Below are 20,031 nucleotides of genomic sequence, written 5' to 3' on the forward strand. Positions count from 1 at the left end.
AAAGCATCAGGAAATTTTTATACTAGAAGTGAACTAATCCTTTTTGTGGAAACTGATGAATGAAAATGAATGAAAATGTAAAAGAACAGCGTTTATTTGAAATAGAAATATTTTAATGTCTTTACAGTCACTTTTGATCAACTTAATGCATTATTTTTGAATTGAAAATTTATGACTCGTGTTGAACTTCAGAGATTTTTGTCTAATCAAATGCTTTCAAATGCCGTTTCCCCTGCAAAAAATGGACAAACCCTTTAAGCCTTTATATGCCTGTATAGCTCTTCTAAACATCCTGTCTTAGTAAGAAATACATCAGAGGTTTTTCACAGGTTCGTAAAAGTTAAACAGTTTTTTTCAGAAGGCCTTGCACGGTATTAGCATTTCCACTGTCAGATACATGTACTGTGTTTATATGTTCTGACATTTGCACCAGTTATTTACTTCACTTTAACTCAACTGTCTTTCCAGCGTGACAGAATCACCAGTTTTCGAAAGCAAGGCATGAAGAAGGAGAAGCCTCTCATCCAGCACCCCACAGACCCCATCTCCACCCAGACCGAGATGCCTGTGCCCCAGCCGCTCTTCGACGATCGCTCCATGAACCTGTCAGAGAAAGAGATTGTGGACTTGTTTGAGAAGATGATGGTGAGTTTGTTTTCAATCTGCACTGGGATCTGCACCATGCTCCAGGCACTGAATGACCTCAGACGCCCTTTTTCACTGGTACATATTAAAGCATCGAGCTTGTGTTAAGGGCGTCAATTAGGCCATCAGTACCAGACTTCTCAGTGACATTTTACCTCGCGCACACAGCAACATAGAATTAGTTCAGCAAGGTTTTTACTAAGCATTCAGCATTTATTGCAAAGCCTTTGTGGAACAGAAGAGTGCTTATTACAAAAAATATGCCAAATATAAAGATTTACTTTAAAGCATGACAGATTAAAAAAACTATTTAAAATGTAATTAAATGCACTTACTTTGATGTGCTGATTAATGTACTAAAGCACAAATAAAGTACTTGATTATAATTTTAACTCGTGTTTTATTTGATGTTACAGTTAAAGATAATGGACTTTATATATACTAAATTACAACATTTTCTTATAAAAAAAATTAAAACGTAACCATATTTTAAAGACCAGTAGACTAGACATAATTATGAAATTACATATGGGTCATTGATGTATAAGGATTTTCGACAGGCCGATTTTTAAATACAAAAAATAATATCTGTTGTAATTGTTCTAACATTAAAAATGTTGTGTACACACAAATGCATATTAAAATTTAAATTAAGTGATTTTAGTGTTTTTTCATCTCAATGAATTGGTCATAGCCTTAAAAAATGTCACGTGGTGTGACCATGATTTAAATTTAAATGAGTGAATTTCCTTAACATCCTTAATTTTTTTAGATGTTCCCAGTAATTAAAGTGTTTAGAAACAAAGTATTTGCATTTATTTTGAGATTTTGTAAATGATGATCTCATATTTTTGTTTTAGAATTTCATTACCGCCTTAAATGTAGTTAGCACAATTATTTTTCCACTAAATTGCATAAAACTGATAAAAAATGTTAAAAATACCATTCACTTAAACATGCTGTAGCAGTGATTCATATTTCACAACCACAGAAATTAGATATTTTATTTTATTTTATTGTAATATAGTTATTCCTATTATTGGTCGCACCACATGATGAGTGGTCGCTCCAAATGACACAAAGGCCTTATATCATTAAAAATCTATTTAAAGAGAAATGTGAAAAGTGCAGCACATGGCATCAAGCCCAGACGTTTCTTTAGACCCAGTTATTTCTGAACTTTGCCCAATCTTAGCTGCTCAATTGACCCTTCGCTGGGAGTTTGATTACCAGGAAATCTGACCAATCATAACGCCAAATACATTGTTTTGTCCGACAAACAAACCAGACAGGAGAGTAGATTAATGTGGGTGGACCTGAACTTGAAAAATTGTGTGTATTGACATCTTTTCACGGGTGAAATAAGATGCCTTCTGATGTTTTCATGTTTATTTCGTGCTATAACTAGTAAAGATGAAGAGGTAATTGGTTCATGTGCTGCTTGAACTGAGGTGCTACAGCAATCTGTCAGGACACATTAAAGATTAATCTGAAAAAATTTATGATAACTTCAAAAATGTTTTCCGAAGCAACAGTTATAGCCAGACGGCTATAACTGTGTGAAGTTAATTTGTGTATTAAGTTCTTTTTAAAACGTTCTTTGAAAGTTTACTAAAGTGTACGTCTTTTTCACAAGGAAGTACTTTTGTGGTAGGTTATTTTTGTTTTAGTCATTTGTATAATGGCTCCTACCTGGAATTGAAACCAAAGATCTGTGGTGACTCATAATAGCCATTTGTTTTCTCATGTATCTGTAGCTGCGAAGTCACGTTTACAGTGCATAGATCGTCAAAGACACCTTATCTTTCCTCGCCTCTCTTTTGCTGTCAATCACAAGTGGAGAATGGGACTTGAGAGCTTTGCGCTCTCTGCCGACAGGTTGCATTAACTGAGCGTTGGCTAGACTTGACACTTGTTCGTTGTCCCCTCTGGGAGAGAATATACATTAGCTACCAAGCTTTTATATGCATGACTCTTCTCGCTAATTCTGTCATTAAGTGTGATATGTTGACAGCTGTCAATAGAGTATCCGCCACATAGGATAGAACAAGCTACTGTTACGGATGGGGAGAAGCAGCGTATTATTGTCTAAACAGTTTTATTTTACTTGCGGTGAGGGCTGAATGCAGTCTTCACCTTACCTGTGAAGTTCCCGCTCTGTTTATCTGTACATAGACACACACACGCCCGCGCACACTCCCTTCAATCCCCAAGACACCACAACCGACAGGGCTGCTGCATACACTGGCCTCAATTGAACTCATGCTTGTTTTGGCCTAGACAAGTCAAATAACAAAATCTGGCTGCAGAACAATGGAAGGATTATTTCCCAGACAAGAAAAATGTTTGCTTTGTATTAGTTTTTTCGGGTCAGAGCTCTCCCCAACCTGCGTCTGTCACAGCGGAGTCTGTCCGTGATGCTTTTTTTTATTATTTGACCGTTTCTGTGGATTTATTGTCTGTAGATCGGAAACTCTGCCAATTTTGCAGCACCTGAGCAGAATGGATCTTCAGTGCCAATTTTATGTACTCTAAACTGCCTTCCAGGCTCCACAGTGAATTGTACACCTCATTAGGTTGATACCATACACATTGATAATTGACCTGTACTTGCGTCAAAGGCAAAAAGATTACTGGACTCCCCGCCAGCCAAATTCTTTGACAGGTTTTTCTAAAGAGGCAGCATTTATGTGGGGAAAGGGACTGCTTACCATCTGGGTGGTGAACAATAGCTCTGTTTTGTTCAGTGTGATGCTTGCAGTGGCATTCTATTGATATTTCTTTTTGCTTTTTAATCTAAACAAAAAAGGAAGAAATTAAAATTGAATTGCATGTACTTGATATAATATAGTTTGCAGGCCAGTAAGATTTTTTATATGTCAAAGACATTTAGTAAAAGTGAATGCAGTTTGGGGTTAGTAAGATTTTTGAAAAAAGTCTGTTATGTTCAACAAGGCTGCATTTGTTTGATTAAAAATACAATGAAACAGTAATACTATGAAATATTACTATACTAAGTATTAGTGTTGTCACAATACCAAATTTTGACTTTGGTACGATAACTGACTAGAATATCAAGATACTACTACTGAACTGATACTACGAAAAAAAAAACGTGGAAGAAACAGAAAAGGAACTGAATAATAGGTGATTCAAATGGAGATCGTTATTTTATTTATAAAACTTTTTTCTGTAAGAACCTAGATGCAAGTAACAAACTAAAGGACAACTACAATAAAACAAAGACACAAATGAAATAAAGAGGGTCTTATGAAATCTGTTTTATTTTTTCCTAAACATTTTATTTTTTATGGACTCTATTTTAATGGTTACATTAAAAAATATATTTATCAAAAAGCATGTCTAATTAATTAAAATCATGAAACTTGCAGGATTTAACAGCAATTTATTAAAAAATGTAACAAAATAATTTGTAACAAAATTTTAAGGCCCTATGAAATAGGTTTTATTTTTCTCAAACTCAGAGATTTGTTAAATTGATAAAAAGTGATGGCAAAGACTTTGTTAGAAAATTTCTATTTTGAAAAAATGTTCTTTTAAACATTTTCAGCAAAGAATCCTGAAAAAAAAAATCACAGGTTCCAAAAAAATATTATTTCCAACATGATTTCTGAACGATCATGAGACACTGAAGATTGATGACTGATGGAAATTCAGCTTTGCAACACAGGAATAAATTATATTTTAAAATATATTAAAATAGAAAACCATAATTTTAAACTGTAATAATATTTCACAATATTACAGAGGTTTTTTTTTTACAGTTTTTTTTTCTTTGAACATAAGAGAATTCTTTAAAAATCATTTAAAATTGTACTGATCCCAAACATTTGAATGGCAGTGTACATATATTATGTTGTCCATTTGATTTGTGTGCTTAAGTATTTTTTGAAGCAGGTGACGAATAAACAACATTTAGTTCATCATTCAGGAAGAAAAAAACAAAAACAAAACAAAAAACTTGTGTGCTGTGCTGTAGATATCACATAAAATATTGGGCATTTCGACATATTGCGTCAGGTTGGACATCAAACATTGTTGGTTCTTGTGTCTTGGGACCAAATATCTTTGATATCAAACATGGTATTTATATGTTTTGCCTTACTGAATTGTGGTCTAGAGGGAATCAGTTTCTTTCAAGTGCAATTATTTTAATATAGTAGTGCATATAGCTGAACAGCGTCCCCTGGTGTCTAATTATGCCTTCACACTTGCTTTGAATAATGTTATAGCAGTTAGGCAGATAGTGTGTCTTTCTTTAAAGCTTTAAAATGTAAAACCTACGCCTGCCTCCCACTGTTTTCAAATGTATTGTGTTAGTGACCAGGTGGCCTGGTCATACGTAAAACTGAGTCATACAGCACATTTTCTGTAATCGCCTTGCATTTTCTGACATGGTGGGCTATAATCAGTTTGATTTGTTCATTTGTTTCAAATCTTTGCACCAATCTTCTATCCGCCAGAGACTCCTGGCCCTCCATATTTTCTTGTTGCGTTAGTAACTGCCTGTCACTCACATAACCTCTCAATTGCTGTTTTTGTTCTCAAGATAGCGGAACATTAAACCTGGGCTTCAATTTGCTGCTTGACAAGCCAGGCAGGTTTACAGGCCTGAAACATGTTGCACAAAACGGAATTGGCTTTTTTTCTATTGAAAGCATAATAATCATAATGAAGCAATTGAGGGAAAAACGTTTTGGTCTTCCACTTACCATTGACATTGAGATTATAGATCAGCTAGTCAGTTGGTCTCCATGTAGAAAAGATTCATAAGCCACGAAACAAAACCACATTCAGCCTAATGCATGAAGCTGTGGGAGATCTTTCATTCTCACGTTTCCCTCCTGCGTGCTGGTGGCGCTCGCAGGTATCGATTCACATCATCAGTGTTAAAACTAAATTTGAGGTCATTCTTCAATATAAAAACTTGAAGTATTGACCGGATGCAAATAAATGTGCTTTAATGCCAGTGGGCAGATCTCTGAGATTGCAGTGGAGCGCAGGGCTCGGTGCAAGAAAAATAAGGGTGCACTAATGTGGTCAGTCATCAAAGGGCTCTGGTAAACACAGAAGCTCTTCGACAAATGAAAGCCCTGGCTCTTTGATGAAGGGGGTTAGTGGCCGTGGCACTAAGCGTATGATATTCTTGCCTTAATGCGTGCACAAGGAGAGAGAGCCGGTGTCGCCGTCCTTGCCATTGTGTGTGCGTGTGCGCAGCTGGACTCGAGGCCTGATAAAAATGCACAGCGGTAAATCCTTTCATGAGCTGGGTGACGGCGTGTTAAGACACGGGTGAGGGCTCTTAACGTGCCTCTCGTGCTGAGAAACAGCGCTAGCAGGATGTGACATGCCAGATACCCGGGTTTGCATCATCATTCAGTCAACCACAGCTATTTCTCCAGCACCATTAACATTCAGATAGAGAGAGAGATGCGTCTGGTCCGAAGAAGGACTTGGGGATTGATGAGGTCAGACCGTTACCCCTGCAGTTGCAATCACCCTCCCTACAACTGTTCTTCTTCCTCCCTTGTACTTGGGGAGCATTTTGTCAGCACACTCAGATGCCATTTGTCCATTCGTCTAGCTGTTTTGGAGATGCCCATTGTACTTTTGGCTTCTGTTGCATGTACTTTAGTTATTTAGTAAATGCACTAGATGCACTGAAATATCAGTGGCGACGTAATTGTGACAATCCCATCCTCTTTCTTTCAGATTGACGGAGAAATAGCTTCTCCTTGAACTTTTGGCATTGTATACGCCGCTGGACTCTCAAAAGTGCATTTGGCTTATTTTGATTTATGCCACTTTGACTAATAAGTGTTCTTTCGGCTGTCCTTACAAACCTAAGCAGATTGCTTCTATTTTGAAGAATTCCTCAGAAGCCCACTGCAAAATAACCCAATTGACCAAGATCAAACATGAAAAATTATGCCTTTTTTCCTCTAGGAAACTTGGCCACTCTCCACAACAATTTAAAGTGAGAGATAGATCTGCTGATACCCCTTTTCCTGGCACTCTTTCTCTGTGCCCTTCAGACTCGCATTCCGTACACACTGTATTCTCTTATTGTTAAAGGAGAGGTTCACTTCCAGACCAAAAATTTACAGATAATTTACTCAACCCCTTTGTCATCCAAGATGTTCATGTCTTTTTTTCTTCAGTCGTAAAGAAATTGTATCTTGAGAAAAACATTTTAGGATTTCTCTCCGTATAGTGGACTTCTGTGGTGGTCGCGAGTTTGAACAACCGAAATGCAGTTAACAATCCCAGTCAAGGAAGAAGGGTCTTATCTAGCAAAACGATTGGTTATTTTCTAAATAAATGGACAATTTATATACTTTTTAACCTCAAATGCTCGTCTTGTCTAGCTCTGCGTGAACTGCGTGCATTCTGGTTCAAGACAGTTCTATCTCCTATCTCATTAAATCCTCCAACTTCAAAATCGTCCTACATTGCTGTTTTAACTTTTTTTATAAAAGGGCATTTGATCTTTTTTGCATGTTCACTTTGTAAACACTGGGTCGTTACTTCTGCAGCAATGTAGGGCGATTTTGAAGTTGGAGGAGAAAATGAGATGGGAGTTTTTCGACCTACCCTAACTGTCAATAGTCAAGGCGAGCATTTGAGGTTAAAAATGATATAAATTATCATTTTTTTGGAAAATAACCAGTTGTTTCGCTAGATAAGACCCTTCTTCCTTGGCTGGAGGCATTTGAAGCTGCATTTAAACTGTTCAAACTTACGGGCACCATAGAAGTCCACTATAGAGAGATCCATAAAGGGGTGCTATTATGCTTTTTCACTTTTTGAACATTAGTCAGTGTGTGGGGTGTATCTTTGGGCATACAAGATCTACAAAATTACAAATCTCAAAGTCCACTCCAAAAGGAGATATTTCGTTTTTAAAAAATCCCTTTTCAAGAACTACAACGAACGGCTCCTTTGGACTACAGCGTTTGTTTTCCGCATGCATAAATCCTGCCCACGGAAATTTGTATTGTTGGAGGGAGGGTAGGGATAAGGTGGGGGATTAGCCCAACTTTAGTGATGCAACGCAGAGAACTGCTTCAACGAGCTGCAGTGCGGCGGGTATAAACACAAGCATTGACTAGAGTGGCCGGTTTAGAGCTATAACGCGCCGCAGACGTGTGCAGTACAGGGGGTCGAAACACATGCCGAAGCCGCGATCTACTCCGGTTGCGCGTCGGAGCCGTAACGCCCCACAGATGCGTGCAGTTTGTGGTAAGAGATTTATTCATCATACAGTGTAGATAGCTTCACTTATAACGTGAGTGTTTTTTAAAATGCATAAACTTGCACTAGAATAGGCTAGGCTAATCAGTGATGATGTTCTTTGATAATGTTAGGCCTTTTAGCCTTATGCTGGAGCTGGTTTCTGGCAATGAAACTAAGTATGTAAATAAATAAATACATTAGCACGATGATATCATGTATTGGCGATCTCGCAGGCTGATGACAGGACCAAACACTGCTGTGGCGTATTATGTACTCACCCTCCATGCATCCTAGGTGTATATGACTTCCTTCTTTCAGACGAATGCAATCGGAGTTATACTAAAATTTATCCTGGCACTTCCAAACTTTATTATAAAGGCCTCTTGTAGCGAATCGATGCATTTTTGTAAGAAAAATATCCGTATTTATAATGTAAGAATCACTTTAATCTAGCTTGCACTAACAGTTGTACACGGAACTTGCTTCTTTGACCATGGGCGTGGCTGTACTAAAACACTGTTTAAGTTGTGCGCCAATCGCAACGCAGTGGAACAGCTAACCAATCACAACACATTTTGTTTTTCGGAAGGCAGGCCTTATTTAAACTCGGAACTAATCGAGCCTTATGTGCCAGGCTGAGAGAGATGTATTGTAATAATGTAAATTATGTTAAAAATAATGTATTTTCAAACCACCAAGCATGAAAGCATGCTCTAGTACACCCCCAAAACAAAATCAAGACTTTGTAAAAGAGCATAATAGGACCCCTTTAAATGTTTTCCTCAAAAAACATAATTTCTTTACAACTGAAGAAAGAAAGATGTAAACATCTTGGATGACAAGGGGGTGAGTAACTTCTGTAAATTTTTTGTTCTGGAAGTGAACTTCTCCTTTAATGGACTGTATTAGTAATTTTATTATTCCTGTGGATGACGTTATGACGTTTCCTCAGCACTTAGATTAATAGTTTCAAATTGGAGTATGAAGTAACCGGTCTCAAATTGCAACTGATAAGTAAAAAAGGCACTTATTTATGCCTTTGCATCAGTGGATCCGGCTGCTTCAAAATCACCCCTCATTGCTGTTTTAACTTTTTTTTTTTGTAAAGGCCGTTTGATCTTTGTCTGTTCACTTTGTAAACACTGGGTTGCTACTTCTGCAGTGATGTAGAACGACTTTGAAGTTGGAGGAGAAAATGAGATAGGAATTTTTCGACCTACCCTAACTGTCTTGAACCGGAATACACAGCTTTCATGCAGAGCTAGACAAGGCGAGCGTTTAAGGTTAAAAAGTATGTAAATCGTCATTTTTTTTTTTTTAGAAAATGACCAAACGTTTCGCTAGATAAGACCCTTCTTCCTCGGTTGGGATCATTAAGAGCCCTTTGAAGCTGCATTTAAACTGCATTTTGAAAGTTCAAACTCGCAGGCACCACTATATTGTCCACTATATTGTTTCAAGCTGGAGTATGAAACAACCGGTCTAAAATTGCAGCCGATGAGTAATAAAGGCACTTATTTATACCTTTGCATCAGTGGATCCGGCTGCTTCCATAAAAGGAATCAATTATGCCAGCCCTGGCCTTTGATTTAATAATTCCAAGCTTTGAGGACATAATTAATTATGATGGGTAAATCATACTGGAGAGCGGGAACTGGATTAAGGAGCCAATTAAGATGCCACATCAACAGGGCTCACTGATTCATTAAAGGCCTTGTTTTACGTGAGGGGAGAGGAGAGAGACAGTGGCTTGATGTAAAACTATTGAGATGTTCATCTTTGAAAAGATGTCCTTCACTTTAGCACCAATCCAGCGGATGTTCTGTTAGCCAGATGTAGCAAACGCACAGAGTAATAGTTTTCAAAAGTGGCTTTTTTAAAGTGTTACCTTCAATTAAAAAAATAAAGCTTGATGAAAAGATGTACAAGTAGCTTTGAAATCGCCAACCCTCACCTTTTCCTCCTTAAGTATTTACATTGTCAGTCATTTAATGTTTTTTTTTTTGTGGACACCCACACACTGACAGCTCTTTGAAAGCATAGAACACTCAGTCCCTTTTCTCTTCACCAGAGGGCAGCGTGGCTCCATAGAAATACAGCCTGTGCGTATCTCAGGAGAAAGACTCTTTGTGTGCATACAACATCTCCTTGACTTGTCATGGAATTGATAAACATATATCAAGGATTTATTACTCGATCTAACTTTGGTTCTATAGGATGGTGTCCTTACTGTGGTCATGAATGTGCATTGAGAACAATTTTCAGAAAATGTTAAACAAAATTTCGATTAAATCTATTTTATTGTCATCTACAGGAGGATATGAACCTGAACGAAGAGCGCAAGGCGCCGCTACGAGGGAAGGACTTGAGCACTAAACGGGAGATGGTGGTCCAGTACATTTCTGCAACAGCCAAATCTGTAAGTGCGCCACAAAACCCGGGGCGGCCGGTCTTAGAAAGAGAGAAACAGAGAGAGGAGAGAGTGGGGATGAACCACATGACGAGACACTATGGAATAATGAGCTTAACCTGATCTGCTTTCTGCCTCTGTTGCTAAAGCCCCAAATCTTTGATTGCTGCCTCCTTTAGCTCTCCTTTTATTATTTATTCTTATTTATTTATTTGTATTTTTTCCTCCTCACCTTTTTTTTTTTTTTTTTTTTTTTTTTTCCTGGGTGCTTATCAGGCTGCTTTTGTTGTATTGCACTTTCCAAAAGCTTCATATTGCCGGGGATCAAGTTTTCATTAGAATTTGGTACGCATCACTGTCTCTGCTCGGTAAGCTGAAACATGGCTCTTTCATCACCGTAGATGAATAAAGGCTAGAACGCCACCGCCTCATGGGGTAATCCAAGGCTTTTGGGGCGAATTCTCTTCATTCCTTTTATGAAGTAGGTCCTGCCGAGGTTAGGCTCCGAGTAAACACCACGACGGCTGGCCTTCGGCGTCCGTTTTCATTAGCTTTCCTCCCGGCTATGATAATTAACCAGCATTATTAATAATGATGATAATCAGAGATGATTGAATTCTGCTGCAGACTCATTGTCGGCCCTGCGAGCCTGGCATGCATTGTGAAATATGATTCACATATTAGTATTGTAGTCTCAAAGCTGAAAGAGGGAGGGGGTTCCTGTCTCTCTGCACCCCTGTAGCCCCCTCAGCACCACCAGAGGCACTCACCAGCAGCATGTCACTGTGGAAGCTGTACACAGCGCTCTGACAAGCAAGGAGGAGGTTTGGAACGTGTGCTCTGCATTCTAGGGAAGAGATGTGCTTTTATGTGATAAGAGATGTTTACCACAGGCACAACACACTTTTCCCTGTAATGCTCAACTCTAGCACCCAGAGATCTCCTCCTCCTCCTCTTCCTTTTTTAAACATTCAGCTCAAGCTACTAACCAAGCTGCGTACCTTATCTGCATGCTGCCGATTTTGTGGGAGTAGCACAAATTTTTAACCTTTTTCAAATGATTATTTTAAAAGTGCCCTTGTCTTTTATGATTTTTGATATTTATCAGTCAAAGAGCGTTTATGGCTCTTTCTGGTGACGAACACTTGAAATCAACATGAAACAGAATATGTATCCATTTCTGTAATGTGACACATTTCTGAGTCAAATGGAAAAGAAAAAGTAGGATTGCCTCTATCCGTTTGAATTTTTTTGGCATCATAAAAACTGGTTAGAGGGGAAAGATTGAAAAATTGGTGATGTTAAGAATTACATTTGAGAAATGTTATTCAGCGCCCCCAGAGTCATCCCAAATACAATTATATTATAAAACTGTCTTTTTTTTTCTCAGGCCTGAAAGTAGGTTTTTTTTTTTTTTTTTAATAAAGATGGGAAATTTTGGTAGTGTTCTTTTTTTCTAGCTGTACTCAGCTCGACAATGTTTCATTGGCAGTGATTTGCCCTTCTTTTGTTAAAAACATTCAGAAAGCACAGAAAAATATTGGACATTAGACTGTGGACATTTAAAATGAACATTAGATTTTAAAAAGAATGGAACCCTGGTTATTTTGCTAAAGATAGCAAAAACTCAATTTTTCTAAATTTTAGTTTAAAACATATTTTAATAGAATGCCCAATATTAAATATTATACATCATTTTTACTCAGAAAATATATTAAAAGACATTTTTAAAAATGTCTCTTCTTTTTAATTAAATTGAAAAATTCTCTATTATTTTTGACCCTGGACCACAAAACCACTCAGAAGTGTCAATTTTTTGAATATGAGATTTATACATCTGAAAGCTGAATAAATAAATAATAAATAAATAGGCTTTACATTAATGGTTTGTTAGGATAGGACAATATTTGGCCAAGATACAACTATTTGAAAACCTGGAATCTGAGAGTGCAAAAAAAAAAAAATCGAAATATTGAGAAAATCGCCTTTAAAGTTGTCCAGATAAAGTTCTTAGCAATGCATATTAATACTCAAAAATAAATTTTGATATATTTATGGTGGATCATGGGTCATGAAACATGATCTTTACTTAATATCCTAATGATTTTTGGCATAAAAGAAAAACTGTATGTAAAAATGTATTTTTGGCTATTAATACAAATATACACATGCTACTTAAGACTGGTTTTGTGTTCCAGGGTCACTTGTTTTTGTTACTTATATTTTTTTGTATAGTGATGACTTCTTATGAAAATGTTAAATTATTATAAATTCTGGATTGAAATTATACTATTAATGTCGCCATGAATATAACCATTGTTGCTGATGTAGCATTAAAACATAAATAAATAAATAAATAAAAATAACTATTTTAGGTTTTTTTTTTTTTTTTTTTTTTTTTTTTTTTCCAGAAATTAGTATATTTACATAGTGCAGAATAAGACCTAGCATATGTATTGAGAAAATAAATAGGTCCATTTTGATTCTATGTTTACTTTAATCATGTTTTTAAATTTCACAGCTGCTGGAAGCATGAGATGGCAGGATCTTTTTTGCTGCAAGTGTTTTTTCACTTGACTACTGTAACTAAAACCTTCACATTCCGTTTTCCTCCCAGAGATCACTTTCGCAGTCATTGTGCGAATGCACTTTCTTTGTATATCGAGTAGCTACCAAGGGTGTTTTGGAGTTGCGAGTTGCACGAACTAATGCTTACACGCACACACTGACACACGTCCAGAGAAAGTGGCTCCTGTGCTGTCTGTCTCCGACTGCACTGGGTCAGTGTCCTCTCTTTGGTTGGCGAGTGGGAGTAATTAAGTGGTGGTCTGGCGGCAGAGGAGGCCCGTGGTCTCCGCTTGAGCCGCTGCAGGTGTAATTTAGCAGGGGTGAGAGGGGCCAAGAGCAGACAGCACGGAGACGGCCTCTGCACACCTCCGCATTAATAACCCAAACCCGTCTAAATAAAAGAAGGGAGAGCGGAGTCCATCCATCCCACTTAATCTGCTGCTATCTCCCCGAGTGTGCCGATCTGCCTACAGTAGATTGTGTTTCAGCACACAGCTTTACAGAGCAAATATTAGTGGGAAAACAAACCCATCCGATCCACTCCTGTCGCAGCCTGCCTTCCTGCCTGCCTGTCTGTGTGCGGCACACTCCCACAGCTCCTGCCTGGCAGGAGGGCAGAGCGATGAAATAAAAGAAGGACGGAAGAATAGAGAAGTTTCACACCAGCGACGTCTGTCCTCTTTGATAGCTCTGATATTATTGCTTGTGTGACAGAAACTTACAGCTCCCATGGTTCACAGCTCCTTTTATTATTTACAGCCAACACCTCTTTTCTTGCAACACATTTGTGCATGCTTTCATTATATTATACGCTCACACCTTTTTTGTTTCTTCACACTGAACGTTTTTCAGTAGCTATTTGCCAAGGAAAAGTAATATATAAATGCATATTTATTAGCATCGTTAAGTCCTTCGCATGCTTTTTTTTTGGAGAAACAAACATTTTCTTCTTAGAGGCATCCACTAGAGTGCTTCAGCATGCAAAACTAAGAGTTCTCACCACACTTTCCAGGGGGTCTCAGTAGGAGACTTTTAAATGACTGCCATCTACAAACTGTAATGTCTTTTTAAGGGAAAATGCCTTTGCATTTAAATATTCAAATACATACTAAATGAATATTTAAATACATAGTCCTCATAGAAACTTAAAGGTGTATTTTTAATTCTCTAAAAAATACATGAAAATGCATTCATTTTAATAATCAGGGCTGTCAAATGATTAATCGCGATTAATCGCATACAAAATAAAAGTTTGAGTTTTCCTAATATATGTGTGTGTACTGTGTGTAATTATTATGTATATATATATATATAAATACACACAATTAATGTATATATTTAAGAGAAATGTGTTATTTTATTACAAAATATTTTTATTTATATATAATATAAATTGCATACATGAATATGTTTGTATTTATATATACATAATAATTACACGCAGTACACACACATTTATTAGGTAAACGCAAACTTTTATTTTGTATGCGATTAATCACAATTAATCGTTTGAAAGCCCTATTAATAATTAAATAAATTGACTAAATAAATAATGTTATTAACAGGTATTTTTTTTTACTTAAACCAGCTTTTGAACGGGAACAATACGGAGGAACGCAGGAACAGAACCGTTTAAATACTGATTCTGCTCATGAACATATAATTTTTTTTTGTTTTTGTTTTTAAGCCCTACTTTATACAGTTGACCCATATCGGTATCATAATCGGCCAATAGTTGTTTGTTAAAATCAGTATTGTATCGGCCAAAAAAAAATCCTATCGGTGCACCCCTATTATTATTATTATATTATTTATTTTTTTTTTTTATATATTTTTTTGAAACAAGTATGCACATATATTCCACAAAAATAATAGATGTTTTTTTTTTTCTGTGATCCTCTGTAATCAGCCTTTGCTTGTTTAAATATACCTTATTTGTAGAAGTTTACCCGTTTCATTTTTTTTAAATGCTAAATATCTTTTGCAGACTGTATTTTTTATGTATGTAACCTAAGCATAACTGTAAGCCACATACAGTGCAAACCAATGTTACCTTGATGCACTGCGGACGTCCTTGACCATTAACTTTTCATGAAATGCTTTCTCTCTTTTTCAGAGTCTGACAGGTGTGTCATTGTCCTCACGAGTGCCAAAGCATGTCTACAACTAACACAGTTATTTCTCTCCCGCTCTGCCGGTGTCATAAAAAGCTTTGACTTTGCTTTACTGTTTGGCTCTTAAACAAAATGATTCATGTAAGGAACAGAATGTGTCTAGGCAGGGTCTTTGAGGGGGAAGGAAAAGATGTCTTACCCAAGATAGTCACCTGAACATTGTCAATACTGTGGTGCTGTGAGACACGGAAATGGAATGGAAACTTAATTACAGCACAAGTTCTTGTAATCATTCATGACAGTTTTTGAGCGATGAACTGATCCTGTCTAGGATACAGGAGCTAATAAATAAATAACTAAATGAATAGATTTGTATCATGGAGCATTTGATGGTCATGAGAAGAGCTGGAATGAGGATATAAATACCCGTCTCTTGATAAGATGACATTTCTTCAGAAGTTTGTTTACAGGAGCTTCTTCATAATAGAGCTTCTTCATAATTAGCATATTACATGACTGCCTAATTCTGCATTACAACAATTACCATCATCTGGTTTAAGTTTTCATTTTTTTCCTCGCTCTCTATGCTCCTCAGGAATTGACAGCATTAATACCACAGTAAAGTGACAATGAGGTGTTGTTTTGTGAAATTTGTGTAAATTGATGTTAGCAGCAGCTTTTCCCCTCAGGCTCCTCCCTGACAGTTCTTTATGTGGTTTCAAGATAATGTCTGTTCTTTTGATCAGGCTGCAGTAAAAATACAACATTCATCAGCACGGCGCTAACAGCATTTGGCAGCCGTCCAGCACGTCTGGTGATAGCGAAAGCAGATGACTTTTCGTTTTGGGTCAAGACCCAAAGCCTTAACAATTCGTTTGAGCATATTTGCCTGGGTCTAGGATATACAAAATTGAATTCAAAAGCAGCGCTCTATTGATTTACACTGTTAAAATGGACTTTCTTATAGTCTCAAACCTTGATTTAAAAAATCTGATCGTAGGAGTACAGCTATGTGAAAACAAAAAACAGATCGTATTTAGAAACTACCGCTTCGGTATTACTGAAGAAGTGAGAATAATACTTGTTTAAGATAAATCTGGTTTCAGTTGACTGCTCTCAGAGAAAAAAAAACAACTTTTCAGCCCAGCAACTGTCATTACGGCATGGTCAAGAAAAAAACATGCTGACTTTGTCGAACTCTGAGATATGATGTATAATTTGACACTTGATAGAAAGTACCAGTGACATTTGATTGATTTTTGGCCTGTGGAGGCATTTTACGAGACCATCTGCTCATGAATAAAATACCACATTTGGGTTAATTTAGTATAAAATCTACCAGATTCGTACAAAATTTCATTTGTATTGCCTGTCAAAAAATGCCTTGAATATAGAAACCGCTTGATTATAATGATGTAATGATTTGCAGTTTGAAAACAATAGATTGTTAAGGTAGGGTGTTATTTTTATGTACTTTAAAACATGACATTTTTGAATCACAGTCACACCACAAAACCAGTCATAAGTCGCATGGGTATATTTGTAGCAGTAGCCAACAATACATTGTATAGGTCAAATTTATCGATTTTATTTTATGCCAAAAATCAGTAGGATATTAAGTAAATATTTAATAAAGATATTTTGTAAATTTCCTACCGTAAATATATATAAACTCTAGTTTTGATTAGTAATATCCATTGCTAATAACTTTAATTAGACAACTTTAAAAGCAATTTTCTCAATATTTCGAGTTTTTTACACCCTCAGATTCCAGGTATTCAAATAGTTGTATCTCGGCCAGTGTTGCCAACTTAGCAATTTTGTTGCTAGATTTAGCAGCTTTTCAGACCAACCTAGTAGTTTTCCTGTGTAGTTTTCTTCAAAAAGCACCTAGCAACAAATGTAGCTATTTTTAAAATTTATTTGGCAACTTTTAACAACTATGACTCATGATAGAAAGGCTCACATTTTCCCTCTAAATTACACACACACACACACACAAAAAATGGAAATCATAGCTGACACATATCATGTAAATCAAGTTTCTAGACACAGCTGTTCAATAATAATTAATTTATGAGAACACTTTGTTATTAGTTTCTACCTGCAAAAATGGGGAAAAAAGCACTGGTAATTTCTAAGTTGCAACCTAAGAACACAAAATACAATGTGTAATTTTAAATTCAGGTAAAAACCTGTGAAAATCAATGCACAACATTTCTTCAAATTAACACCGTGCATTGTGCTGTATTTTACAGACTTTTCTTAAAGTGTACTAAACATCAACCATACATCAATAACATCTCAGTTTCAAAAAATTGACCCTTATGACTGGTTTTGTGGTACAGGGCCACATTTTATCAGATGTTTCTCTCCAGTCATTATGTAAAATGACCAGCGAGCTGCTTTTAAAAAACTCAATCTGTGATCAATTGATCATGATCTTTATGTTCCAAGCAGTCATCAAAATGGCAGACATTGTCTTTGGTGTCGGTCTAAACCCTCTCTCTCTCCACCCTGTTAAGTTGTGTGTAATTCTCAGCTGAGTAGGCAGCATAGTAGAAAAGGGCCAGTGTGCCAGTGATTTAAGTATAAGCTCTAATACTTGAGCTTAGATAGTACCGGAGAGATTCTGGCCTACTAATGATTGTGCTGTTTGTGTCTTTTTGCACATTAACTACCCTCCGCTGACCGCTGCATGCAGATAACTGGGAGCAAAGTTGCGGTAAGTAGCAAAATTATTTATTTGCTTTTGATTTGTGGTTGTGCAATCTCTGTGTCTTTGCTATCTTTCTCTCTCTTCTTCATTTTTTTATTTTTGAGAATATCTAGAAAAGTAATTTCTATGGCTTTCTATTTCTATTTTATTTTCAGCATTAGTGTAGTTTATGGACTATAATTTGAAGAAGTTCTACTTTTTTTCCCCCCACCCTTCCCAATCCCTGCATGTAAATTGCACATTTAGAAATGAGTGATTTCTCAATTGTGCTCTCTGAGAATAAACTAGGACCTTTTTTGTTAGTTTAAGCAGTTTTTCTTTGAAATGGATCACTGCCTAACAGATATTAGCATTTAAATATTGTAACACCAGGGATGAGCAATAGTTTTTAGGCAAATAATCATAATCTGTGATCTAATCTGTTTATTCTAATGTTCTGTATCTAAATGGGTTTCATTGTGTTCATTCTTCCCCCCAGACAGCGTTCTGAGAATGTATCACTTAATTAGATTTTCCCACACACACACGTTCCGTGTTGATTGAACAGCGGAAAAGATATTGAGTGCGCCCCCGCCCCCCCCATCCTATAAATACGTTCCATTTTGCAGTGGGACGTTCGGCACAACCCATTTGCAAAGCCATGTCTTTGTCCCAGTCACATTACAGCGTGTCACTATTGTTTCTGAAATGTTCATAGCTGCTCATGTTGTTATTGTCACTTACTTTCGCCCCTCGCCCCCCACTTTCTCCAAAATGACGGTAATAATCTTTATAAATATATACTGTCGGGGCGATGGCAATGTTTCCTCATTTCACAGCTCTGTAATGCTGTAATTGCAGACTGGCTTCTACTATTTCTCATGTAGTGCGGTCCCATAGCCCATATGAGGCTGCTTGTTATTTGTTTTATTTTATTTATTTAGAGGGGCTCCGTTATTGCCTCCGCAAGTGTCACTTGTCATTTAAAATGCTGTTTTATTGTGTTGCCGAAGCTATGAGAAAGGCCCGTAGATGTACGTGAGGAAGCTTGAAGATAAGGTAGCACAGGTAAATGTTGTTATTTACAATACAGCAATAAGCTGCCGCAACAGACTCATTTATTTGTAGCGAAATGGCCCGTTCAATCAATGCTCTCATGCTGCTTGTGCGTCGAGTGATTTTTCTATAAACTGTCAGCGATAAAACATGCTCGATGCTGATGAGCATGGAAGTATGTTTTGAATGTTGCATCACTTCTCAGGATAGAGCAGGAAGGTTACTCGGGGATCGTCTCTATCGAAGAACTGTCTGACAGCGTGCACCACAAACAAGTCCTCTCATTTAGAAGTTTCGCACAGTTCAGAGGTTCCTGTACTTCCTGCCATTCCATCTGACTTTTGCAAGCACTTCCTACGGATGGGAGAGGGTGAGGGCTTGCAGGGAAGCTGTCAGCTCTTTCATTCTCCTTGTTTTTGTTTCTCTCTTTCCCAATATCCCACCTTTATTGGGTTTTATTGTGGAAACTATGTTTCGGTGGGGCCAAGATGACGCCCTCTCACTGGGCAGATTGCTATTTCCACGCTGTCGGTGCGGTTTGGAGGCAGACTGACCTGCCACGTCTCCCTCAGGGATGAAATTTCTCCGGCACGCTCTCGCAGGGCTCAGATTCGCTGGTCAGCGTGTCCGCATGCTGCTGAGTCACATGCGCTTCAGCAGTTTTGTATCAGCGCAGCTTGATGGTGATGATGATGGTGACCCAAGGGGGCCTAGGCGTACCCGCCGGCCCTCTGCGGTGTCCGATTGATCAGAGATGCTTGCGCTTTGATTGTCAGTCTAAGGATGATAGATTGTGTGTCAAAATGCCCACGTTTTATCGGCGTGAAACTGATGAACCCCTCTGCGAGGGAATGGAAGACCACGGCTCCCTGTGCTTAAATAAAACACAGCCAGCACATGAAACCCAGTCAGTGCTTGGCCTGTTCCACCGTTACCTGTTAAGGTCACATGACTTGACCTGCAAAGCCTCTCTAGACCTCAGGAGGAGATCAATAATCACACAGTCAGCCCAGCAGTTAGGAAAGACTGCCTGTTTCCACGGAAACATGGCGACACGTTTAGAGTTGTGGGCAGAGTGAGAGAGAGGAGCCACTGAGACCTCAGGGACTGGAGTCTGCTAGGGCTGTTAGAGTTCAGCCGCTCTCCGAGAATCCCTGGTATTGTCGACAAGAGAATAATGGACAAAGCTTGTATTTTAGAAATGATTTAGCTTCTTTTCACATGGGACAAAGACTTGGCCCTTTATCGGGTGAAATGGCATGGATCTTTCCGTCATGTTAAAG

At 37.6% G+C, this 20,031-nt stretch overlaps 1 protein-coding gene across 8 annotated transcripts in view; it reads left to right on the top strand.

Moving 5' to 3' along the window:
- diaph2 (diaphanous-related formin 2) overlaps positions 1-20,031 on the top strand; it is a 494,681-nt gene that overhangs the window by 25,480 nt on the left and 449,170 nt on the right. For 6 of the 8 annotated variants that reach the window (XM_051128238.1, XM_051128239.1, XM_051128237.1 and 3 more), the window contains 3 exons: positions 469-645; positions 10,217-10,321; positions 17,699-17,719. In XM_051128238.1, coding sequence (XP_050984195.1) covers positions 469-645; positions 10,217-10,321; positions 17,699-17,719 — 303 coding nt within the window. The remainder of the gene's footprint in view (positions 1-468; positions 646-10,216; positions 10,322-17,698; positions 17,720-20,031) is intronic. The other 2 variants (XM_051128240.1, XM_051128245.1) reach the window with 1 other exon arrangement.

The sequence above is a fragment of the Labeo rohita genome, chromosome 14 (assembly GCF_022985175.1).
Source record: "Labeo rohita strain BAU-BD-2019 chromosome 14, IGBB_LRoh.1.0, whole genome shotgun sequence".
Taxonomy (NCBI): Eukaryota; Metazoa; Chordata; class Actinopteri; order Cypriniformes; family Cyprinidae; genus Labeo; species Labeo rohita.